General features: G+C 34.2%; 3 protein-coding genes and 1 non-coding gene across 7 annotated transcripts; 3 read left to right on the top strand and 1 right to left on the bottom strand.

Annotated features, from left to right (window-relative positions):
- Positions 1–3,728: 3,728 nt before the first annotated feature.
- On the top strand, positions 3,729–6,530 carry LOC132600441 (UDP-glucose 6-dehydrogenase 5-like). Of its 3 annotated transcripts, none has more exons than XM_060313625.1 (2): positions 3,729–3,955; positions 4,842–6,530. In XM_060313625.1, the coding sequence occupies exon 2, from the start codon at positions 4,847–4,849 to the stop codon at positions 6,326–6,328; it is 1,482 nt and encodes a 493-aa protein (XP_060169608.1). In that variant the 5' UTR covers positions 3,729–3,955; positions 4,842–4,846; the 3' UTR covers positions 6,329–6,530. The 3 variants fall into 3 exon arrangements, with proteins under 3 accessions (XP_060169608.1, XP_060169616.1, XP_060169600.1); XM_060313633.1 differs by having other exon boundaries at positions 3,730–3,919; XM_060313617.1 differs by lacking the exon at positions 3,729–3,955 and adding an exon at positions 3,999–4,198.
- Positions 6,531–7,524: 994 nt separating this feature from the next.
- On the bottom strand, positions 7,525–7,684 carry LOC132618317 (U1 spliceosomal RNA). The gene has a single exon (XR_009574054.1). It is a non-coding gene; the product is annotated as a U1 spliceosomal RNA (small nuclear RNA).
- A 2,734-nt stretch (positions 7,685–10,418) lies between these two features.
- On the top strand, positions 10,419–14,157 carry LOC132600460 (uncharacterized). 2 transcript variants are annotated; one of them, XM_060313643.1, is made up of 3 exons: positions 10,419–10,634; positions 11,988–12,135; positions 12,294–14,157. In XM_060313643.1, exons 2-3 carry the CDS (start codon positions 11,994–11,996, stop codon positions 13,793–13,795), a joined length of 1,644 nt encoding a protein of 547 aa, XP_060169626.1. In that variant the 5' UTR covers positions 10,419–10,634; positions 11,988–11,993; the 3' UTR covers positions 13,796–14,157. The 2 variants fall into 2 exon arrangements, with proteins under 2 accessions (XP_060169626.1, XP_060169636.1); XM_060313653.1 differs by lacking the exon at positions 10,419–10,634 and adding an exon at positions 10,663–11,049.
- Positions 14,158–18,436: 4,279 nt separating this feature from the next.
- Positions 18,437–20,752, top strand: LOC132624245 (zinc finger protein ZAT9-like). Its single transcript, XM_060339064.1, has one exon. It carries the CDS (start codon positions 19,078–19,080, stop codon positions 20,488–20,490), a length of 1,413 nt encoding a protein of 470 aa, XP_060195047.1. The 5' UTR covers positions 18,437–19,077; the 3' UTR covers positions 20,491–20,752.
- The last annotated feature ends 5,815 nt before the right edge of the window (positions 20,753–26,567 follow it).

The following is a 26,567-nucleotide window of genomic DNA, read 5'->3' on the forward strand; positions in this document are numbered from 1 at the left end:
GATCATGCCTGTCTCTTCTTATCTCCGATCCCCGGTCTCATCCGGTCTTGCTTATATCCGGTTTTTACCATATACAACACCTTTGCCCTAATTTATATAAGCTTAATGAGCATGGTCATTCAGCACTTTAGCATCAATTTCCATGGAATGATCAGCACTCTAAATCACATAATGAAAATCATACTTGCGCTTCAATCTCTGTTTTAAATGTGTCTTTGGAGGTAACATAAAGCATTTTTGCACGGATACGATAGGTTGCAGGAGACTTAAGGAGTTAAGTTATCCAAATGCTATGCAGTTTTAACATCCAAGTTTTACGAAATGCATTAGCACTTGTGTTTTAATGACCCTTTTTTTTAAGCCTAGTTAATTCACCTAAGTTTAGTCAGTTAACTGTATTTAACGGATCTTAAAGAATGCTTAATCCCTTCCCTTTAGGATAATTATAACCCTTACCTAGAATCATATAGGTTAAGTAGATTTTTAAATCGGAGTTAATTTAGCATTACTTTAGTGTCCTAATTCACATTAAAAATAATTAGGTGGCGACTCTTTGCATAATTAATTGAGAATCACCAATATGTTATACACTATTTTGACCCGGTTAAAATGAGGTATAACAATAATGATAGTATTTTGTACCTGAACCGGTGACTCATTTTTTCGAAATAAGGGGAAAGAGGATCGAAACGTGCCACTGAAAGACTCTACCGAAACAAAATGTAGAGCTGGTGCCAACAATTGATCACCTAAGGAAGAACTCACTGAGTCGGCATCATTATCTAATACCAATTAATATAATAGCCTAATACATCTAATATCTAATATAATAGAAAATAAATTGTCTTTTCCGTAGTTAAGCAAAAAGAGTGTAGAAACAGCTGCAAGTGTAATTGTTTCGGATTTCAAGAACAACTGCCCTGTGCCAGCTTAAGCCTCATATAGCTAAGTACAAAATGGCAAAAAGTCTAAATTCAAATCTCACCAAACTATGAAATTTGGTCTAAATTTCATTATTTGCTTTACAATAAAGTATAACTCTAGTTTTTTAGTAGTGTTAGAACTTTCTACATTATTTATTTAATCTCTATAATAATCTACCTATTATTTAATCTTCACATAACAATTTATGTATCTCATAATCATCTTAATTAAAACGGATTAAAAGGACCAAATAGTCATTCATGTCGACTAAAGTCCTTAAAATTCGTCTATGAAATATTGTCATCATGAATATTCAAATTAACCGTTGACATCTGCCGCAGGGTAAACCACCACATCTTAGGTCCCCCGACTGATTCCATCACAAGCCAATGATAGACAGTAACTCTCGCCCAACTATAGCTTACAACATAATGTACCGTGCGACTCGATTTATGACTTATCATTCATGGTGTTGATAAAATTCATCCATTCAGCAACACCTTCGGATGGCATAGCCTTAAAAGTGAAGGGCGACATTTAGACGCGGAGATACCTAAGCACCCTGAAATGAGGAAGGACGTAGTACATAATCGACTAAATGCTTCGGGAAGTTAAAAAATATGCGCAATTAACTAGTTACCTTAGAAATTTGTCTTATAGCATAATCTTTTATACATCATCATTAATCAGTTACTTCAATTAGAATAATTTGATTGTTAAAATCTTATTGAATGTTGAAAGTATTTTTGGTTAGTACTTCTACCCTTCCTTACCTTTAAGATTATGGAAAGTACTTTATTTTTCTACCATAAGACCTTCATCTCGATCACATCTATAAATTAAAGTATTCTTCATTTTCAATTCACCCCTATAAGAAAGGAGATACAAAAATAAATATAGTGATATTCACTCTTGTAGTGCACCGCCACAATTTTTGCTAAAAGAAGCCCATTTAATCAGGTAACAACACGTTAACCTCAAGTGTGTGTTTCCTTTAAATCAAGCTCTCTAACAATAATTTTGTTTATTATTTTGTCTCAACCATATTTAATACGAGGTGCTAGCTATAATTAAACTTTTTCTTTGATCTTACTCAATGCATGTTCAGACCAACCATATGATCACGTTCTTTCTGAAGCTTCAAGCTTCCTTTTTCATTCCATAACTGTATCAGTCAAAAACAATTTTCTTGATTTAGTTTCACATGAAACTGCACCCTCTACCTTGTCACTTTTTGATTTTCCTCTGGTTAATTAAATTGGTTCATCTGTTAGAAAAACACTAAAAAAAAATATATTTGATACCCTTTTAGACTTGAGGTTTGAAGAAAACTCATTCTTGAAAATTGGGTGCAAATGAAGTCCTAGATTAGAAATTGATAATAAAAAGAAGCTAAATAGATGGTTAGCGGTAACTTTTAATTATGTGAGACTTTTTGTAAAAACCTTGTGACCTAGCCCAAAATGGTCAGAATTTTGGGTTGGCTTAACCCAACATAGAGTAATCATGTCTTTCAGATAACAAATTATGAAAAATGAAAAGATCCAAATTCGCCCTTAAATTTTTTGATGATCCAAATGTCGCGAAGTTTAGTGGTAAATCTGAACCTTTTTGCATAGTTCAAGGGCAAAATTGGCTCAGTGTTGGAAAGCATCCGCCGTTAGTAAATAAAGGTATACTTGGACAGATCTTATGAGAGAAAAGGCCATAAATAGTCCCTTATCTATGAGAGTAGATCTAAAATAGTCCCTTAACTATATACTTACCCGTTTTAGTCCTTGAATAATCCAAAAACTTATCAAATTTGGTCTTCATCTATTTTTTTTATACAAACAGCGTACAAACTCATAAACCTTCGTGAGATTAATCGTTAAACCATTCCTCAGACCTATATTTCTCTCTCTCTGCTTCTTTTTCCTCAAGTTCTCTCTCGCATTTCGTAACTGACAAACTGCGTTGGTTAAAACCGACCCAGTCCGTTGGTTTTGTTAAAAAAAAAAAATTAAAGAATGAAATGTAGGAACTTGGAGTCAAACCCGGGTATGTTCCTTGGCATTAAAAGGGCTTTACCACTAGACCACTGATATTTTTTGTTCATATACTTACATTGATTTAATTTATACTGTTTTTTCGCTCTAAAAACCGACAGACTCCGTCTCCGTCCGTTTTTTTATAAAAAAATAAAAAACGGACGGACTCCATTGGTTTATTTTAGAAAATAATATAACAAACAATTATATTTTTTCGCGCATTTTTGTGCAAAAAATAATCGACGCAGTCAGTCGGTTTTCTTAAAAAAAAAAGATTTAAAAAAATTATTGAAAAAACCGACAGAATCTGTCCGTCTTTCAGCAGTTTTTTCCATCGATTTTTTTATGTCAGTTTTTACCAATTTTTTAGTAGTGTTTGAGAAGAATGATTACAGAAATTTTGTGCCTGAGTTTGTCTTTTCGAATTTTAGAGACTCAAGAGCTACACCAGTGCTAGAATGCCCATTTTTTTTCTTTTTTTTTTTTAACAAGAGGAACTTGAGGAAAAAGAAGTAGGGATAGAGAAATATAGGTCTGAGGAATGGTTTAATGATTAATCTCACGAAGGTTTATGAGTTTGTACACTGTTTGTATAAAAAAATAGACGGAGATCAAATTTAATAAGTTTTTAGATAGTTAAAGAACTAAAACCAGTAAGTATACAGTTAAGGGGCCATTTTAGACCTACTACCATAAATAAGGGACTATTTATGGCATTTTCTCGATCTTATGACATAACAACATAGATATAATATGTTAAAGGGAGCGAATTTGGGTCGTTTCGCAAAGTTCTAGGCAAATGTAGACCTTTTTCCTTTATGAAACTATTGTTTATCCCCTTTCTAATTTTCTCTGACATAATTGAAATTTCAAAGAGAAGTGGTAATGGGAAGTTTTTTATTTTAACCATTCTACCAAAACGAAACTAGAAATTGGTATACTGTAGAAGGAAAAGGCGGATACAGGTAGTTGAATTCCTTTCCCTTGTTTGCTACAGAAAGGTACTTGAGAACGTGTTGAAGGTTCCACACCAGACTTTAAATCTGACTTTTTGGCACTTTACTTAGTTTTTGAGAGTCCATTGGCTTAGCTTAGATCAATAGGCTCATTTATATTATATATATAGTGTTATGTGGAAGTCTTTGCTACATTACATAAGCTCTTTTGGCTCCTTTATAGAACAACATTCCATTAGAGAATCAAAACCATCTTTTCTTTCCTTTTCAAGAAGAGAAATCCTTGAGGTAACTTTTATGAAAGTTGGCTAAAAAGTTCTCAGTCTTGTTCTCTTTTTCCTCATTTTCTATTGTTAACTGTTGTGTCAAGTACATTGATAATGAGTTGGTGCTGTCATTTGGTTTGTTTTATTTCCTTTTTTTTTCCCATTATTTTGTTGTGAAATTCCTGTCTGCGACATATGCCTGGTTGAAATTACCCTTGTCAACTGATGTTGAATATATTATCTGTGTATTTATATTTAAGATGTAACCCTCTGGTCTGGATTAGAAAGGAAAGAAAATATCTAAAAAAGTTTTGACCGAAGTCTATATATCAGTGTAGTCAGAAAATTCACTTAAAGAGATTGATTAGGACAGTTGGAGAAGATGGTGTTTTCTAATCAGACAAATAGAAAAGAAATATTCTCTGGAATATCTATTGGTTCTCATTTTTACAATAGTAACATTATCAACTACACCTTAGTTCCATACAAATCGGGATCGACTTTACTTAGGCTCATCTATACCTCTAGACAGCGTTCCCCGAAAATTTATAAGTTCTTTAAAGATTTTAATCAGATTCAGTGCAGAGGCTTAAAATCCCTCTTTGATTAGTCTTATTGTTATGTTGGAACTTTAACTGTTGCTTTGATCTGGTTTCATGTTGCAGAAAAAATGGTGAAGATTTGTTGCATTGGAGCTGGATATGTTGGTGGACCAACTATGGCAGTCATAGCCCTAAAGTGTCCTGCAATTGAAGTGGCTGTTGTTGACATATCTATTGCTCGTATCGCGGCCTGGAACAGTGATCAGCTGCCTATTTATGAGCCAGGACTTGACGATGTTGTGAAACAATGCCGAGGAAAGAACCTTTTCTTCAGCACTGAGGTTGAGAAACATGTCTCTGAAGCAGACATCATTTTTGTTTCTGTTAACACCCCAACGAAAACTCGAGGACTTGGAGCTGGGAAAGCAGCAGATCTTACATACTGGGAAAGTGCTGCCCGAATGATAGCTGATGTGTCCAAGAACGACAAGATTGTCGTTGAGAAGTCAACTGTTCCGGTGAAAACAGCTGAGGCAATTGAGAAAATACTCACACATAACAGCAAAGGAATCAAGTATCAAATTCTCTCAAATCCTGAATTTCTTGCTGAGGGGACTGCAATTCAGGACCTTTTTAATCCTGATCGCGTACTAATTGGAGGACGAGATACCCCCGAGGGGCAAAAGGCAATTCAGGCTCTAAAGGAAGTTTACGCTCATTGGGTGCCTGAAGACAATATCATCTGCACCAATCTTTGGTCAGCTGAGCTGTCAAAGCTCGCTGCCAACGCCTTCTTGGCTCAGAGGATCTCGTCTGTTAACGCGATGTCAGCTCTCTGTGAAGCCACTGGTGCTGATGTTACACAAGTGTCCCGTGCTGTTGGTAAGGACACAAGAATAGGACGAAAATTCCTAAATGCCAGTGTTGGTTTTGGTGGTTCTTGTTTCCAGAAGGATATTCTGAACTTGGTTTATATCTGTGAGTGCAATGGTCTCAAAGAAGTTGCCGACTACTGGAAACAAGTGATTAAGGTGAACGACTACCAGAAGAGTCGGTTTGTTAACCGAGTTGTTTCCTCTATGTTCAACACAGTTTCAGGCAAGAAGATTGCTATACTTGGATTTGCTTTCAAGAAAGACACAGGTGACACTAGGGAGACACCAGCAATTGATGTGTGCAGAGGCCTATTGGGAGACAATGCTCACTTAAGCATATATGATCCACAGGTCACTGAGGATCAAATCCAAAAGGATTTGTCAACGAAAAAATTTGATTGGGATCATCCAATTTGCCTCCAGCCAATGAGCCCTGGTATGATGAAGCAACTCAATGTAGTTTGGGATGCTTATGAGGCCACAAAAGGCGCCCACGGGCTGTGTCTTCTGACCGAGTGGGACGAGTTCAAAACTCTTGATTTCAAGAAGATTTATGATAACATGCAAAAACCTGCATTTCTGTTTGATGGAAGAAACATTGCTGATGTGCAGAAGCTCAGAGAAATCGGGTTCATCGTCTACTCCATTGGGAAACCTTTAGATGGATGGTTCAAGGATATGCCTGCTGTGGCACAAAAGGAAGTTAATGTTCCCTTCACCTGGAATAAGCACTAAACATGAGAGCAAAATCCACTTTTTATTCAATTCTTTATCTTTTCTATTCAGACTTAGAGCTACTGTTTCCTAGTACCATGGTTAAAAATGCATCTCTTTATATCTTGTTTTGTCAGTATAAACTTCAATAGCTCATTTAATGGTATTATGATCACTTTATATTATAATAATTAAATCTGGCTTGTTTTGATCAGGTTGACCATTTTCTTCTTGATACTCCATATTTTTCCCCTGATGAAAAAATATGTTCAGTGATAATTTATATAGTCGACCAACACTGTTTAGGACTGAGTCGTAGTAGTTGTTATACTCCATATATTTCAAAACTCCGAAATCTTTACTATTGCCCTTTTCAAGAATTGTTGTAAGAACTAAGATAGTAGCTTTTTAACTTTGGAACAAAAGCAAACAATTCCAACTTCTTAAAGTCAATTTAGATCCATAGAGATAGATGCATCATGTCAATTATGACTTTTGAGGTGGCTATATTATATGGTATCAGAACGTAAATAGCCAAACCAACCTCTAGTGGAAATGGTAGACCTTTTTTTCTTTTAGATCTGTAGTACACTTAGTCCCAATAGTACCAACACGATCAATACTTAGGCCCTCTCTAACTTCACCTTTCAGAAAGGTTGAACTGAATTAAGTTAGGCATGTCCTTTTTTATTTGGGTACATTGTTAGGCAAGTTTTGGCTACATGACTCGAACATCTTAGACAAGTTTTGGCTAGAGTGCCTAACTATGTTCGTCCCACACATAAAATACACACACATTTAGACATTGGGGCTTAGGCACGACTTTTTTGTTGCACTTCCACCCTTCAATAGTTCCAAATTTGTGTCACATCCCAAACTTATATTTGTTAGGACAAGTTCTGAAACATGCTGTAAACAAAGCAAAAATGCTGCTGATTTTTCACAAACTTTTTAAAGTACTTCCCCCAATTACATGTTCAACAATTTACATTAGTTTTACAACAATATATCCTTCAAACACCAAAAGTAATTATATTTTGCTGTGCCACAAGTTTTCAATTTTCGAAATGCAAAAGTTAAAGAAACAATTGAGCAAACTTACAAAACAAGACCCAGAATGGTAAAATATTGGGATTGAGAGACCCTAACACCAGCAATGATTTAGGCTAGTTAAGCAACTGCGCCAGAAAGATAGCAAATGTTGGACTTAAATTCGGGTAGGGGCCACGCGAACGCAGGCCCCGCTCCCACAAATTATGACGTAGGCTCGACCACTTGGGCAGACCTTAGGTGGGCACCACTCCAAAGTGCAATGGAGGTCACCAGCCTAGGCCATGGGCCTTCATGATCGCCCATTGACCCCGTCCAGGTAAGTATGTTATCATGTGTCCCCAGCCCATTTTTTTATCATTTTCTCACTTCTCCCCTCTGCTTGCGGTGTAGGAAGAACTACCAAAAAGAATTGAGTACGTTTGTCTAATAAAATATTAGTTCCAAATTATGAAGAAAATAACAATAGTAATGATGATAATTTGACATTTTATACTAAAATTAATTCTCACCTCCTCATGACAACAAGAAGAATTCTGGCCTAAATATGAAAAATCTCTCAAAATATTTTCATGAGAATACTCCCTTTCTATTAGTATGGAGGTATTCCCTATATTCTCTTATTCTTCCATGATATATTATACTTGTTCTTCCATGATATGAAATTACCTTGGTATATATTTTTGTTAGATCCTTCATTACAAGAGTCAGTTATCTATTTGACCAAAAATATATAAATATATGAATTTCTAATGCAATTATTTGTTGGCCGGATTAGTTTATAAGCTTAGGAAATATGTCCATTTAAAAGGAACGAGCGCTTAAAAATTTCACTTTATATTTGCGTTGATCAATTACTTTATGGTTTATGAAAATTTGAAAGTGTTTAAACAACAACAGTAAGTATCATAAAAGTGCACCGAGCTAATTAAGGAATTTTCATTTTAACAATATTTAAAAGAATTCTTCTGAAAAGAGTATAAACAAACATTCGAAACAACACGATGGAAGCGACTGAGTGATATCTTCACATTATTTGTCCTTGTACTTTGTGATAGTAAACAAGATTTTATTCATGTGAGGTCTTTTAAAATATACTACAAGAAATGAGGTTGTTGCAACCGTTTTATATATGTTTGGAACCAATATAACCTAGATCCTAGCATGAACAAAGTTTATTTAGGAAAGAAAAACTAAAGTTTAAAACGTTATATTCATGTTTTGAGCAATCTAATTAAACTGTATATTGACTTCAATTTCCATACTCATATTGTATTATTAGTTTATTTACTAAATAATAATGTTGCTCAAGCTAGTGAGTTTATAAAACAAAAGGATGACATGTATTTAAACATATCTTAGTAGCTGCCATATCTTAAATACATTGACTTTGTACCACGTATAATTAATTACCTTGACTTCATGAAAACAAATACATTGACTTCATGAAAACAAATACTCCCTCCGTTCACTTTTACTTGTCCACTATTTTAAAAATATATTTCATTTTTATTTGTCTACTTTCGCATATCAAGAGAAAAATAATTTATTTTTCCTATTTTACCCTTAGCATTTATTACTCATTCCAAGTCATTTTCCCAACTCCAATACAATTATACACCAATTAATATGGGTATTATAGTAAAATACATATTTCATTTATTAATCTTAAATAGCGTGTAAAGTCAAAAGTGAACGGAGGGAGTACTTAGTATAGTAGATAATTACTAATACTCCCTCCGGATCAAAAAAAGAGTTCACTTAGCCATTTGCACACTCCTTAAGAAAATACTAATTCCTAAACAAAAACAGGTAATTTGACTAAACTACCCCTAATTAAATAGGCATTGAGATTTGATCATATAACACTTAATAGGGGCAAATATGAAAAAACAAGGTTAATTCTTTCTTGATTTGCTAAGTAGACTGTTTTTTTGATCCAAGAAAAAAAGGCTAAGTGGACTCTTTTTTTGATCTGAAGGGAATACTATGTTACTTTCTTTGTCCCATTTTATGTGGTGGTGTTTAACTGACCACGGAGTTTAAAACTGAAAGAAGAACCTTAAAAACTCGTGATCTAAAACAAATTGATCGTAGATATTTGTGTGGTTATAAATAATCTAATTAAGAGTAAAATAATAAGTTTAAAGTTAATAATTAGTACTAAATATAAAAATATAGTAATATTCTTTTGAACATATAAAAAGAAAAGAGTTTACAATTACATAAGTCAATTATAGTAAATATATTTGAAAAGGATAGAACGTGAAAAGCATTTCTCACACGGAAGGAAAAAGGGTAAAAAAAAGTTTATACTACAAGATGTAGTTTTTTTTTTTTTTTTTTTTTTTTTTTTTTTTTTTAACATTACTGAAATTATTTGATGTGTTTTCTTTTGTTTAATCATCAATAAATGCTAATAATAGAAAATCCCCCCCTCCCCTCGCGTCTCATATTACTTGTCCACTTTACTCTCCACAAGATCTTTAAGAAATCATAAATAAAAATGTATTTTTACTACATTATTCTTATCTCTCTCCAATTAATTGCACTCTAATCAATATTGACTACTTTAAAAACAATTAATGTTAAGGGCAAAGTGGAGAAAACTTAATTAATTTTATCTTATTTTTATAAATGGATAAATATTTTGGGACGAATATTTATAATAGTGTGGATAACTAATATGAGATTGAGGGAGAAATATTTATAATTATCATCAATTAGTACATGTTCCAAGGTCTGTAAAATCTGCCGCACATACCCTCAGATTCCACGCCGTGAAATTACGCTAGGTATGTTGTTATTGTATCAATTAATACATGAAATTTTTAAACTTAAAAAGAAATGATAAAAACACGTTTGTTGACAATTTTTAAGCACATGGTCACGTGTCACATCACCTCAACATGGACCAAGTGATCAGTTTCCAACTTAGCCCACAGATTTACCACATAAAATCACATAGTATAATTAAATGCACTCATTATTCGCAATCCTAATGGCATTTGTCGTAATTACGTGTAATTACGGAGCCCTTTTTTGACTAACCCACGGGCACACCCCCAATAACAGATTCCCCTTGACCCACCTTTACCCCTCTATTTTTTCGTCAACAATTTTTTCCCCCAATTCCAATTTCTCTTCTTCTTCCCCTCAAATCGACATCGATTTTCCTTCTCAACAATCAAATCAACCTTAAATTCTTCAAATTCGTTTCATTCTCTATCGATTGATACCTCTTTTGTCTCTAGCCGTAAGGAAATTGAATTCCGAGGTTAGGGTTTCAGATCTATCAATTTTTTCATCAGATCTGTTTGATTTTGATGTTGTTTCGTGAAATTAATCCCTTTTATACCTTTATTTTCGTTGTTTCCCCTTGATTTTATCGTTTTTGTAAAAGAAAAAGGATAGATTTTTATTTTTCATATGAATAATTTATGGTTTTGGGGATTTTTTTTTTTTAATTTAAAAAATCAGTCGTTCTTCGTGCCCAATTCGGATCAATTTTTGGTCGATTTGATCTTTTGAGAAATTCTATATCGTGTAATTTAAATTGGGGATCTAGGGTTAGGGTTTGTAAAATTTAAATTGTAATTAAAAACAAAAGTAGTTCATCCGAGTTTCTAATTTGATTGTAATTAGCTCAAATCAAAAGATTTTTTGCTCGATTTTACGAAGATTTTTTCGAGGTACAGGAACATCATTTTTTCCGATAATTGTGGCTTTATTAATTAATTTTTAATGCACATGTGATTGGATAGAAAATATTTTTTTTTAATAATTATATTTCTACTGTTGTCAAACTATAATAATACTAAAACTTTCTGTGCCACTCATTTTCACTGTACATATGACACGTGTCACAATTAGAAACATAGACAAATGATTACTGTGTCCTTTACCTTTGGGTGATAACCTTTTCAACTACTATAGTAGATTCTTAACTGTTTTAAGACATTTATGTTTTCTTTTTTTATTTGTTCTTATTATGAGATTGCTACTTCCTCCAATATATTTTTCTTTATTTTTCTCTTGTTCTTTACTACTATGTGTTGATAGTTTAATATCTGTTGTTGTGAAGTTAATTTTTACTGTACAATTCAGTGTATTGTTAGTGGGCGTTTGGCCATAAAAATTATTCACTTTTTTCCGGAGATTCCGGAATACTAAAAACAAGAAAAACTTGTTTTTCAATTTTTTTTTAACTTTTTTCACTTTTTTACACTACATTTCACCAAAAACTATAATTTGAAAAACTATGGCCAAACACAACTCCAACTTCAAAAATTCCAAAAAATGTGAAAAAGTTTTTGGTATTTATGGCCAAACGGGACCTTAGTGTCATTCTTTTTTTGATTTGGTAATATGGAAGTTATTATCTTTAACTTGAAATTCTCAATGCTGTGTTTATGTATGACTTAAAAGATTTCATTTTTATTGTTCATAAATATATGTATTAGAAAATTATCTGGAGCCCATCTTCTTTTTGTGAAGAATGATCTTGATATCTTTTGTGTTTATGGAATTTTGTGCATATTATGTGTTTTAGAATGTGTGGAACTTAATTCTCCTTCACTTCCCCTTTCTGAATCTTTTTTAACACCTTTTTTCCGACTTCATTTTGCAGTTAAATATGGTGCAGAAAAGACCATATGGTGAAGAAGAGCTGTATGAGGTTTCATCTAAGCAACCGAGACATGTAGAACCAAGTAGTCAGCTAGTTTCCTCTTTGGAGTTTCCGTGTGAATCGGTGGCTCCAAAATCTTACACCTCAGGTTAGGAAGAGATTATTCTATCAAGTTCCTAAATGCTTTTCATTGTCTTAGCTGCTTTGTGAATAATGGTTAGAATGCTTTTATTTACACAAAGTTTAGATACTCTATACGAGCAGCTTCTCTGGCTTGTCATGATCTTAATCTATGGTCTGTGATAGGTGGAGATGAGGATAATTTTTCAAAAGTCAAAGCTGCCACTGACAAGAGACCTGATAGTGGCAATGCCGCCGAAGTTCCTGTTTCTTCTGAGAAAGCAGTTGAGCCGAGCATTCATGGCTCTGCTTCAAACTCTTCCTGGGCGACGAGTAGCACCAGCGAAGAAGACATCAGGTCCGAGGCACCTTTCCACATATTGACGGCTTCTGAATATTACAATAATGATCCACCTCCATTCAGAGTTGTTATTCATCCAAGGGAGGTCTACGCCTCTCTTTTGAGCAATCCTCCTCGAAAGTTGGTCCCCACTGGACCAGATTTCCAAGCCGAATTACCAGAATGGGGTGCATGTGATAGTAAAAATAAATCCATCAAGGAGAGCACTCATGAAAGCTTGAATCTTCCATCTCAAGCTCTAGAATCAGATTGTGCGGATCATCCTGATGAAGAAAATAAACTTACTGGGACATGTATCATTCCAATGCCTAAATTGGAGCTACCTGCAGACCATGAGGAGAATGGTGGAGCAGGAAAAAGTGGGTGCTCCTGTGAAGACGCTGGTTCCTTCGGATGTGTTCGAGTGCACATCTTGGAAGCAAGGGAGAAACTTAAGGAAGCCCTGGGTGAGGAAACATTCGTTAGGTTGGGTTTTTATGATGTCGGAGAGGTAGTGGCAGAGAAATGGAGTGAAGAGGAAGAGGAATTATTTCATGAGGTTGTATTTTCCAATCCTGCAGCACTAGGCAGGAATTTCTGGAACCACCTTGCTGCTGAATTTCCTTCACGGAGCAGGAGAGAACTCGTTAGCTATTATTTTAATGTCTTTATGTTGAGGAAACGTGCCAAGCAGAACAGGTTTGACCCTTTAAATATAGACAGTGATAATGATGAATGGCAAGAGATTGATGACGATGTTGTAGCTGCCGAAGCTAAAATTACGGATGAAGATGAGGATTCTGTGGTTGAGTCACCAGTATATCAAAATTATCCTGGTTGTAATGAGATATACGCGGATGAAAAACAAGTATATGATGAGGAAGCTGGTGGTGAAACCTTGGAGGATTATCGGAATACAGACTTTTGTTGCAGGAGGAAGGTCTTGAGTGATGTGTCAGAAGCATGTCCTGATAAATTGATTGATAATAACAGCAGTTCTGGACACAATATTTGGCCTTTAGACACACACCACTCAAATGAAGCGGGTGACCATGAGGTACAAGATAACTCTTGTACCACTGGTGCAGCTGGGGTCGCTTCACAACCACCACAGGGGAACACTGAAAATTGCAAACAATGGGCAAGTCATTTTGCTGGTGTTGGCAGTGGCAGTGGGCATGGTTTTGTGATGGAGCCATCTAATGGTAAGGAATGGGACATTGGTTACTTAAGCTGTGCTAAAAATGAAGTTGACTTGTTACCAACCTGCATTATGATTGAGGAAGTGTTTGGAGATGGAGCCTGGAGTTCCAAGAACAGAGATGGTCATAGTTTAAGCAAGCGTTGACATATTCACCCACCTGTTGCATATGATACCGGGTTTTTTGCAGTTGGATCATCCTTGGAATGCTTCTTGCGGAAAGTAGAGTCCATTTTTACTTGTATATTGTTAATGGTGGAAGGAGAAAGCATGTAAGAAATGATTATGCATAGGGGTGTTACATTAGCTGATTTTGGTGGCTTTAATCAAACTGTTTAATTGCCATTGTTCCTATTGTAACATCAGAAATTTGAGATTTTCGACCTTGCTTTCGGCTGTCTGTAGGAAGCTGTTTTGAGATAGGACTTAGGATTGATTTATATGTAAAGTATAACTATGGCCGAGTTGAGCCATATTTCAAGAAATGGAAAAAGAAATCTTTCAAATTGTGATATGTGCCAAATGTTGATTATTCTTTTGTATAACCATATAGACAATCATAAATTTGTTTCTGTAAGTGTGAACCAAGTTGAGTAATTGTTCACATTTATGTGTGTGTGAGAGAGAGATTCTCTTAATTAAGGATGAAGAGAGGATCAGAATTGCTGTATAAACTATAGTAACTACTAATATATTGTCTTACTGGGATATGGTTTAAAAAATTGCAATCACTTCTTCCTTTGTCCAACATATTCCAGGACATTTACTGAGAGTCAGTCCCCCTTGTTATAATATTCTATCCTGATCCATTCTGTGTGTTCTTTTTCGTTGACTTGACAATTTGTGCCGTAGGCCAACGATTTGCAAAATTGCAAGTCATTCACCCAGAGAATCAGAGCCAAAGCCTCCCGTCCGGTGTTTTTTATTCTATGCTCCAATCGTTTAACAGGTGGCTCCATAAACAAGGAGTCTTCTCTTTTATTTAGCAAGTCACTTGGCAGGTGCTTTCCCTAAAATTTAACTGCTGTGGCCTGTCAGGAATATAGAATAAACGGCTGCAACTAATTATCCACCAAATTCAAGGACATAAAATAAAAGGCTAAAAGATGGTGGCCTATTTTTATTACACAGATCTAACGTGCTATATGTCCTTGTCGCACTTGACTCAATCACTAATTAGAATTGCTTCACTAGCTACTTATCAAGGCAGGTCACTAATTAATCACCGTGAAAAAATTAAACTTGCCTAATGAAATTTTGTGTAAGTTTATGGGTAAATATTACTATGTAATTACATTGCTGATGATTAGAAAACTTACTCTCTGACTCACTTCCATTATAAGCCAATTATTAGTAGAATCTCGTGATCAATTAAACTAATACTCGAAGGAGAAAGAGGTCATTGCATAGACATGAAAAAACTATTAACATGTCATACAAAATAAAAAATAATGTTTGGTTCTAGCACACACACGCATGTTAGATATAAAGAGAAAAGTGTTACATAATCTACTTAGAGCCTGTTTGGATTGACTTATTTTGAGTGGTTTTAAGCTAAGATAAAACAAGTGCTTTTAAGCAAAAATAACAAAAATAAGCTAAAAATCATAAATTAGAATTCCTAACTTATGACTTTTGACTTATAAATCAAAAGGGGTAATTTGCAGGATTGCCCCTAGCTGGGAGTGGTCTTTAATTTTTGCTCCTCAAAATGGTGGTCATTAACTTTTGCCCTTCAAGCAGAATTTGGGCCTTAAAGACAGAATTTGCACATGGACAGAATTTGCGTGGTAGATTTGCAAATTCTGCCTTGCGATTTTTTTTTACTGAGCTGGAATTCGAACCCACAATCTCGGAGTATTAGGCGAAAGACAAAACTTAAAGACCACCAATTTGAAGGGCAAAAATTAAAGACCACCCCAAATGAAGGGCAATCCGCACAAAAAAAAAAAAAAAAAAAAAAAGAATCAAAAGCCATACCATAAGTTAGAATTCCTTATGGCTTTTGACTTATAAATCAAAAGCCATAAGCCCATCCAAACGGCTCTTAGTAGTGGCAGAGTGCTTAACCCCAACTAATTATTCAAATATTACATGCATGAATCATCCAAAAGACGTGGTAGGCATTTGGCCATGAAAACCATTTTTTTTTAACTTTTATTTGGAATTTTGAAGTTGGAGTTGAAGATAGAATTGTGTTTGGTTATAGTTTTTACAAAGAATATTAGGTTGCTCGGATGTACTGAAAGTGAAGGTATGATTTTAGGTGTTTTTCAAATTCTAAATACAACTTGAAATTGTATATTGAATATTCATGGCCAAACGCTAATTTTCAATAAAGTGCAAAAAAAATCAAAAAAAGTGAAAAAATTCTCGTGGCCAAACGGGTCCGAAGGTCCCACAGCATAAATTCAGTTATTTCATAGGACTTTCCTTTTTGTTTTGTTATATCCCCTTATTCAGCTGAGGATTTGAGTTATATCAAGACTCATTTCACTTGTGAGCAACAAGTCACGCTTGATAGATCTTAATTTGATTTGAGGTAAAAGTGATCTTTCTTTGAATAGTATGTACAATTAATAACTTTATATCATTATTGAAGAAGAAAGCTTACCACAATTAAATAAAAGGAGAAGGGAAAACTTTTTAACCTTGTAAATGCGTTAATATAATTATGTCTGAGGTTGTCTACATCAAAATTAGCTTATCCAATTCTAATACCAATTAATTCATGAATGCCCCCTCCCCTAGTGGAAGCGTGCTTAAGGCTCGCGGCGGACTTAGCCTTAAATATATGAGTTATGCAAAATTCAATAATTTTAAATCTTTTTTCCAATATGTACAATAATTAAGTTAAAAGCTTAGTTACTAATATTTAAGATCGTTATTTTAGAATAAATAATCTTTAAAGTTCAAATTCTAATTCCATCTCAGTCCAAGGACATAAATTAGGATAGAAGCACTGAGAGAACATAAAGACAAAATAGGGGGCATATGCATCTTATCTTAGAGTAAACAATGGGTATTCAAGGCATGGAACTGAAGGAGACGGGGAGCTGATTAACTGAACTTTACTTGGAAGAGTGTGTGTTTGTTTGTCAAATTGGAGTATTCACTTTTGGGAAAACAAAGACCTAAAACTTCCTCACTCTCAAGTGAAGTCACTTTGGTACGGCAATATGCCATACAAAGGTCTACACGTATTAATTTGAGCATTTTAGGTTTGTCTTCTTTGTAACTAGCTATCTTGCTGCAATATGTATATTATACCATATTTGTGGTCCTTAATTAGTGCTAGCTGCAAGTAGTATGCAATAAAATGAGTCACTTGCTAGAAGCTCTTCTAAGCAGTGACGCATGGTTAGAGATACCGCGTGCCTAAATTTTAGCATCTCCTGTCAAATTTCTCGTCTATATCAGAGTTTTCAGTGTATTTTTTTTTTTTTATATATATCAAATATATCAAACTGGTTCGTGTTACATATATTGATAGTATAATTTTTCCTTTACGCTACTAAGGTACAATTGGAAAATAGAGTCCGAACTTGCTATACAAAAATTAAATTACACAAACAATCTTTCTACCCCACAAAGATAGGGATAAGATCTGATACATCCTATCTTCCCCAGACTTCACTTGTGAGACTACACTGGGTATGTTGGTGTATACTTATTCACACATATTGGATTAATATTGTAGGTTCCTATCTCGAGATACACCATATTTATAGGTAGGTAAACAAGCTAAGATGGTGGACGGTCTTGCGATCTACTGAAAAATCTACGTTTCTCATAGCTTAGATGAAGCGAATATTGTACTTTTAGATCTCAACTCCCTCTTATACTTTATTTTAATTTTGTGTAGATTACTTAGGGATAGCTATTCCGAGATCAGTCCTGCTATATGTTAATAAGCCTCCTTGAATTCTATCTTTAATATATTTGAATCTTCGCCTTTTAAAATCCGAGATTCTCTATCTAGCTAATCGATCACAAGACATTTTGCCTCACAAAATAATCATGTAGTGCTTGTATCTATGTAGTACTTCACAAGCCAAAGCTAGGCGGCACAAAATAATGTGCTCCCACATGTGTTTTGATCTCAAAAGTTGTTTGTTTAATTTGGCTTTAAGTACTACTATAGAAGGAGACAGAAAATTGCCGTTTCCTCATAATGTATAACAACTTCCCCTACAACTTAGCGAAAAAGAAGTCGACAAGTTTGCAGCTACACCTCCCTAAATTGTGATTAATTGTCCTTAACAATAATTAAGATGTTCATCACATTATTGCTGTTACTGTTATATGAAAGCCGGCTGCGAACTTAACAACTGATCAAGCCGGCAAAAATTTCTCACTTCCCTTGGTTCGTTATTGTCAACATTTGTGCCACATTATATTTCTAATTAGAACATATAGTACACGGGCCACCAATTAATAAAGGTGTAATATGCACTGGTTTAATTCAGGTAAAGTCTTGTGTCCATCTGAAATTAGCTAGTAAGAAAATTCTTTTGATTTAACTCGAGACGAATAATTAAAACTGAGTCATATTATAAAGATGTTCAGTAGCGTAATTAATCCTATAATTTATTATTTCAAACATACCCAATCATAGTCATATTGCATTGAGTACGTTGTTGTTGTAACTCGTAACGGATTACATTTAATTATCAGGGGAAAGAACAGCAGGACGAGAGCTGGCAGGAACTGAGGTCTTTGGAAAAATAGGATAATAGGAAATAAACGAGAAGACCAGGGAGTGGAACCTTTGTTTATATTTTCTGTCACTACTTGAAGTTGTGGGCTTCCTTAATAGCAAGACAAAGGAAAAACTAATAGTTATAAACAGTTGTTTTAAGTGTTTTGAGCAGGAGCTAGCTAAGCTTAACTCAGCCATAGAGATGCTCAATTAGGGGGTCAATATCAACCGTTGGATTTGAGTTAGCGTAGGATTCTCAGTTGATGACACGTGCTCCTACCATCTTCCCTTTACCACTTCCTTTTAGCTTTTGCTTCCATGCATGGATTTCTCCTCCTAATTCCCAATATAGTCTTGTAAGAGAGAGAGAGAGAGAGATATTAAACTGCTTATAACTCTTCTAATTTTTTTCCTCTCTTTTTAGCTTGCTCATCTTTCTAAATAGCACTACTAGCTAAAGTAAGAAATAGAGAGATCTTGTTATTGATCAAAACTTCATTTTTTGAGCTAAAAATTCAGAATCTGAATTCCCACTTCAGATTTCAGCTTCTTACCTGGTTTATAATTGGTTCCGTTTCTTTTTTCTTGATCTGTTCTGTGTCATTAGTTTGTTAGTTTAGTGGGATGGTACACAAAGTTCAAGCATATTCCTAGTTAAAGTTGGGTTTTTTTTTTTCTTGGTCATCTGATCAGATTCTTGAATCTTGAATTTTCATTGATCAATTCAATGGAGGAAGATCAAGAAGCACTGAAGCATGTGTGCAAGTTCTGCAACAAAAGTTTCCCTAGTGGTAGATCTTTAGGGGGTCACATAAGGTCTCATTTGATCAATTCACCCTTTGATCACACTAATAAAAAGCATAATGGTGGAAGCAGTGCTAATTGCAACATAATTATTGAAGCAGGTAGTACTCCAACTGCTGATTATGGTCTGAGAGAGAATCCCAAGAAGACTTCAAAGTTTGATACTTTGCTTCCCAATCAGAACAAGTTCTGTAAGGAATGTGGAAAAAGTTTCCAATCTTGGAAAGCATTATTTGGCCACATGAAGTGCCACTCAGATAAAGTATCATCTATGAACAGTACACTGGAAGAAGAATCTTGGCACAATGAGCCTAATTATGCAATTTGTCACAAGCAGGTCATGGATAGCCAATCTGACAGTACTGAAACAGCAGCTCCAAATAAGAAGAAGAGATCATTAAGAAAGATCAAAAGGTACATGTCAGTTACAACTTCTCCATGTGTCTCTGAGATTGAGCAAGAAGAAGAAGAAGTTGCCATGAGTTTGATCATTCTTTCAAGGGATCCAGGAAATTGGACTGGTCTAAATCCTTTTACTAAATTTTCTACCAATAAAGATGGTGAATTGGTCAAGCTGAAGAAAGTCAAAAATGGGAAGCCAGAGCAAGGTGAAAGCTCAAAGTCTAGGATTCGAAGAAATTTGTACAAAAAGGACAAATCAGAGGTTCCAGATGACAAGCAAAACAAGATCAAAGGGGATAAAGTAACTAGAATTGAAGAGTCTGAAATTGAAGTTCCCAACAAGTTAGTCAAAGGGAGTGGATTAGTTAACTCAGAGAGCTGCAGCAAGAGAAGAAACTTTGAAATGAATGAGTGTGATTTCAATGTAGATAGCAACACAAAAAAGAAGATCAAATTCCAATGTACTAATTGCAACAAGAGCTTTCACTCTTACCAAGCTCTTGGAGGTCACAAAGCAAGCCACAAAAGGACTAATAAAGGCTGCGAAAAAGTCGTTATTGATAATGAGCATTTGCAGAATCAAGCTGCTGATAGCAAACTCACAAAGAGCAGTTGCAGTGACAGTAGTACAATTGATGAATTTGGTGAAAAAGTTGAGAAGCTAAAGGGGTATGAGTGTCCAATTTGCTTCAAGATTTTCCAATCAGGCCAAGCTTTAGGTGGTCATAAGAGATCCCATTTGATTACTGAATCCAAAAGCAACAACAACAAAGATATTATAATACAGAAACCAACAGAAGAAATCAGAGACTTGTTGGATCTCAACTTGCCTGCTCCAGTTGAAGAAGAGAGCGGTGAACATGTTGAGTTCCAACCATGGTGGATAGGAAGCAGCCACAAGCATGAACAACTACTAGGCCTAATTTCTAACTGATCCTGGCTTCACTATTGGTTTTCAATTAATCATTCATCCAATATTCACAATTTTGTAGATTCAATTAATTCTCTACATAATTGAAGTGTTCAATTCACTGCACCAACATAATGCATTTGGCTCCTTCAGCCACTAGTCACTCTCTTTTACATTTGCTATTTCTTTTTTGTAGATTCCTGCTTTGGTCTCTGATTAGATGATTACAACAACAATTATATTGCAGTTCCAAATAAGTTAGGTTGGCTATATGAGTTTTCACTTCTTCATTTAAGTTCATTTCATCTGGTTGGATGATTGCACATGTTTATTTATGTAGCAGTATTGAGTGATCCCCTTCTCATACACTGATACCCATAATTTTTTTAATCAAAAAAATTAATTAGAGAAACGAATTACATCTTTACAAGATGTGACCTTGATTTCTATTTTGAGTCGGTTTTAATCCACTTTAACTTTTAGTTGAGCTAGACTTGGTATGTAAAGTAATTTTTGTTGCTGGTGTAAGTGTTTTTTCTTTGACTTTGAAGGAAATGAGTAATGAGGTGTTGAAGATGGGGTAAGAGTAAGAAGTCATGAAGGGTAATAGGCATGTTTATATTGTAAACAAAGAAAGTAAATTAGCTCAAAAGGTGGTTATTTAGGTAACCTACCATAGAACATGATAACCAATCTCTTTTTGTTTTCTTTCTTTTATCTCTATATACTCTTAGTTTTCATAATCTTCAAATCCATACTAAATACTCAACTTGAAAATTTATCATACAATGAGAAAATGAAGACTCGGTAGATAGGACCACCTATACAGATTCCAAAAAAAAAAAAAAAATCCTTAATTAGGAGTTCATACGTTGAAAATTTGGGGTATTAGACTTTGTCTAGGCTACCAGAAGGTCAATGATTAAAGGGTAAAACATATTTAGTATTGTTCATTTAATAAGTCCCCTTAGATTGACGTGCAATGAATTGTCTATAAAAATCGTTGTCGCCTGTCTACTTGATACTTCTTGAAAAAAGAAAACAAAACTCCAACTTGGTTTTATAATAAAAGTAAATCCTAACACACAAATTTTCCACAAGTTTTCTTACGAGTTAATATTACTTAATTTTTTTACTCCCTCCGTCAATTTTTACTTGTCATGTATTGACTTTGACATATCCCTTAAAGAATATAAATAGAATGATAGTTTTACTATATCACCCTTAATATCACGAAGTCATTTAATAATTGAAATCAATAAAACACGCTTTAAAAGTTATGCGGCCACTAAGAATTCCTTGAATTTTCTAATCCAATAATTAATAATAAGGATAAAATAGACATGATATGATAAATTATCTCTTGATTTTTAAACTGGACAAATAAAAACGGAAAACTATTTTTGACATATAGGATCAGGACAAGTAAATATGAATAGAGAGAGTAACAGTTAAAAAACCAATGCCTTAGTTAAGGCCACTTTAATATCAAGAGTTTAGTAATCACTTTCTCCTCGTAGAAAGAATGACTCAAGTCTAACTTCAAACTTTTAAGTCCCAATTTTTTTTTTTTTTATATATAAAAAATTGGTAAGACAAATACGACAGCCAAAGTATTCATCATAGCCAAAACGTCATCAAAAGAAGTACTGAACAAACGAAAAGTTCTCTTTACCAACTCAATTCACCAAAAAACTACTCTCCCGTCACAAAAAAACTACTCTCCGGTCAAAAAAAATCTTAGTTTAACTTGACACAAAATTTAAAAAATAAAGGAAAACTTTTGAAACGTGTAGTTCAAAACAAGTCTTAGATATTTGTGTGGCTGTAAATCATCTCATAAAGTTAAATTATTTCTAAATATAGAAATGTGTCAATCTTTTTGGGACAAACTAATAAGAAAGGTGAGACAATCTTTTTGGGACGGAAGGAATGTTGGAAAAATACTAGAGATGATCACATTAAGAAGAACAAATAAGAGACAAATAAATTATAGTAAGAACAATAAAGATAACACAGTGTTGAAATTGGAAAAACCCGGTTCAAGGCACACTATGGATGGCGCTGTCTTTAGAGTAGATTTCCATCGCTACACCGGTGCAAATAGCAAAGTGACGTTCTACTCTTAAAATACAATGAACCATTCAGGAATTTTCTAATGTGCATTCAAGTAGAAGTTCTGGAGAACTCTTTTAATCTCTTAACTGCTTTTGTAGGAATTTGTAATAGGAATAAATATGGACTTTTGAAGAGAGCGGAATGATAAAGAGCTTAAAGATATAAATTTCCTATATTCATTTTTCTGCGGTGGGACAACTATTTATAGAAAGTGATCACACCTTTTAATGAATAGGTGTACCTCTTAAGATTGAATGACACATTTTCATGATGAATAGGTTTATGCTTTAAAAAATTGGTAATACCTTTTCACAACATATTATATCTTTGCAAAAGATGTTTTTTAAATTCTGAATCACTTCTAAATAAATTCCAACAATCCCCCACATGATTCAAGAATTTAAAGGAAACAAAAGCCGCCTTTTATAATGATGTCAGTAAAGGTGTTTTGTGGACTTAAACCTCACTTAGTATTATGAAATCCAACCGGAAGGGCCATAGTGAACTTAAGTCTTGAACTAGGATCTTGTAGCCCGATCTTCACTTCAACACACACATTATACGAGATTTTTATCGAGTTCATAAACGGGGTCGCGCGTTATCAACCTTGCGCTCGTATCTTGATTCGCGAGTGCTCTAGAGAGAAGCCCAATCTCATAGGTTGCAGCCTCACAACCACACTCGAATAGGTGAATTCTTCAAGGATATGTGTAATGGAAGCATATCCAGCATCATTTGTTATGAATTCATTCAGAGTATGTACTCTTCCTAACCGTTACATCAAGTACCATGATAATTAATCATTCACGAAGGGACTAAGATAAAAGGATAAGTTATGGTACTTCTCCAATTACTAGACAGCTTGTTATTACCACATTGAACCTTCGTCATGGGATCTCTAATCAGTAAGGTTGGGTTGCCACCGTCCGTAATCACAAATTAAGGGCTTTAGTCCCATTCCTTTTGAGAATTACAGCTTTCTTTATGCAAGTTCTTTCCATTTGTTAATCCACAATATGTCTTGACGAAGTGCACTTCCAATATGTTACTTTGATAATTTTAAGTCACTTGTAATTGCTTTCTGCCTCAAGCTTGGATGTCTCTTCCGCTTTGAATTTTTCAACAGCAATTCGATAATCACAAAGAAGAGCAAATAATTAGGCTAGGATTTTCAACAATAGTAATACTAGGGGTGGGCGTTCGGTTCTTCAGTTCGGTTTTATCAAACTTCGGTTCGGCTATTTCGGTTTCGGTTTTTTGAAGATGGACACCGAACCAAACTAGTTCGGTTCGGTTCTTTCGGTTTCGGTTTTTTGAAGTTTGGTTCGGTTCGGTTTCATTTTTTTCAATTCGGTTTTTTTGATATGATATTAGAAGCGATTCCATTTACACTAATTCATATTCTCAAAAGCAACAAAACATAAAACTGACAAATTAAAATCAAAATCAAACAAACAGGATACACAAGAATAGAAAACCATAACAATAATATATGATTACTAGGTGTTATATACATACAGTAAGAATAATTAAGAAAACACATAAAGGACATACATTAATCCTAAAGACACATCCTAGTCACATTTCTTTGTTAAAGATATTTGATTTTCTCAATTGAAGTGGAAAATTAGGGATACAAAAGCAAAAGAGGGCTTGTTACAATTGGATTTTTTTTGGCTTAAACTTAATGGGCGTGGACTATTTTAATTTGTTTGGGTAATGTATTAAATTTCGGTTCTTCGGTTCGGTTTCGTCAAAGTTCGGTTCGGCTATTTCGGTTTCGGTGTTTTGAAGGTGGACACCGAACACCGAACCAAACTAGTTCGGTTCGGTTTCGGTTTCTTGAAATTCGGTTCGGTTCGGTTCGATTTTTCGATTTTCGGTATTTATGCTTAGCCCTAAGTAATACCGATTAAATCTCAAACCACTCTACAAGTTACACCATCACATAGAGGGATATCATATATACAAAACTCTAAACTATATCAAGAAATACTTGAAATATTTTCAGTTGGAAGGAAGTTTTCGCCTTAATGATATTTCTCACATCTAACTTCCTTTTATTTCAAAACTAGGATAACCATGTGATAAGCCTTCACATTGCACAAGTCTAATTTCTCATATTTAAACTATTTGAGCATACACATTAGTCTCAAATACATTATAACAAATGTCCACACGCTAACCCCCACATTTTATATGTCAACACATGAATTTTAATAATCAAGTTATGATGCACGTTGAAGTAAGATCACAAATTAAATAACATGCATAATTAAGCATGAAACAGATTCATCCAAAAAGAAATATTTATTGTACTTCAATAGGTGTCAAAATTGAATCAAACACTCAAAATATATTATGTTCTTCACAAGTCATAAGAAAGACTTCAGATTTTATAAGGTTTTAAACCTTGAATAAATTTCAAAATCGTGTCTACACGAAAATATTGTTTTTATGACCTCATAACATTGACACCTAGTTTCTGCACCAGAGTGTGGAAGAACATGATACATATTATATATGCTACTGATCCTTGACATTCTTTCCAAGGTCTCTATGTCTATGGAGAGGCTGATATATCAAATAATATGTTCACTGGTATATATATATATTTACTATTAAGAATAACACGCACAAGATTATGCAGAGGCTAAAGGTATTGTGAAACATCATAATTTTCATTTTTTTTTTATTCTTCTGGTTGGTACAGTACAATTATATTTCAAGTTTGGTCAATATCCACTGACCTCTCTTGGAAATCACTTAAAACAAGGCTCTGGTCCTTATACAGGACGAAGGGGACACGGCTCTAATGTCTTAATGCATGAACAAATACAATCAAAATATGTTGCTACAATAGAAGAGCCCGAAGATACATTAGATACGTTTCTTTATAAATAATTTACTTCGTATCATTTCACCTTCCGAAAGTAACTAGCTAGACGTGATTTCATGCATGTAACATAATATATATATATATACACCAAATAATATGGCATTTCAATTTGGAAAACAAGTTAAAGCATATTCTTGTTAGAAAAATATTATTTTCTATTTAATATCTCAAAAATAAAAAGACTATTTCTATAACGTTTTTTATTGGCTTTAATACAAAGACTTGATTCTATTTTATTAGCTTTAATTGCAGAATTCATTTGACATTTTCAAATGGTATTATTATATTCAATTTGTTAATTAATGGTCTTAATGGTCAAATATTGTCTTTATGGTTATTTACTACTCTTAATATTTTTGGACGTTGGCATATGATTAAATAGTGGACGTTGGCAGAGATCCTTCTTGTGCTCATGTTGTTGGATATGGAAATATCAAGAGACAACTTCTACTATATATTCCTAGGTCTTTTCTTTTGTGGAGGAGACAGAGACACAAAATACGATAGAGCCAAACATACTTCCTCTCATATATTTTAGTATAACATTTTATGATATATCTTATTGCTGGGTAGTATAAGAAAAATCTTTGTTAGATTCTGGCTCCTAGTTTTGTACTAGAAGAGCTTGTTGAATCCTGGGGGATACACCCATACCGGGTGAAATATCCTTAAGGACAGTGCCATTGGCATGCCTCAAGCTACGAAGAATTCTCTACAATTGTTCGTGATCAAGTATTTTTCTCAAGCTTAGAAGAAGTTCCTACAAGTGTTCGTGTTGAAGAGAAGTCATTACAAGTGTTCGTGATGAAGAGAAGTCCCTACAATTGTTCGTGATGAAGTATTTTCCGTAAAATTTTCAACAATCTTAAGGATATTTCATGCTATGTTCTTACGGGGAATTAAAAAAAAATAACTTAGTACAATCTGTCTAAGTTTCAGGTATGTTTCTGAATTATAGTATAATGGAAAAAAAATATGATCTAAAAGTAAAGTGGTAATGATTTTGATATGATTAATTTATACTTTTATTTGAAACTTTTAAGTTGTGCTTGGATAGTAGTTTTAGTGATTATCTTCTCTAAGA

The sequence above is a fragment of the Lycium barbarum genome, chromosome 1 (assembly GCF_019175385.1).
Source record: "Lycium barbarum isolate Lr01 chromosome 1, ASM1917538v2, whole genome shotgun sequence".
NCBI classification, from domain to species: domain Eukaryota; kingdom Viridiplantae; phylum Streptophyta; class Magnoliopsida; order Solanales; family Solanaceae; genus Lycium; species Lycium barbarum.

What these genes read in the sequence shown, in the direction of transcription:
- LOC132600441 (XM_060313625.1), top strand. Translation starts at nt 4,847, where the DNA reads ATGGTGAAGATTTGTTGCATTGGAGCTGGATATGTTGGTGGACCAACT.
- LOC132600460 (XM_060313643.1), top strand. Translation starts at nt 11,994, where the DNA reads ATGGTGCAGAAAAGACCATATGGTGAAGAAGAGCTGTATGAGGTTTCA. An exon ending in TCCAAAATCTTACACCTCAG is followed by an intron (nt 12,136 to 12,293) that starts GTTAGGAAGAGA and finishes GGTCTGTGATAG; the next exon opens with GTGGAGATGAGGATAATTTT.
- LOC132624245 (XM_060339064.1), top strand. Translation starts at nt 19,078, where the DNA reads ATGGAGGAAGATCAAGAAGCACTGAAGCATGTGTGCAAGTTCTGCAAC.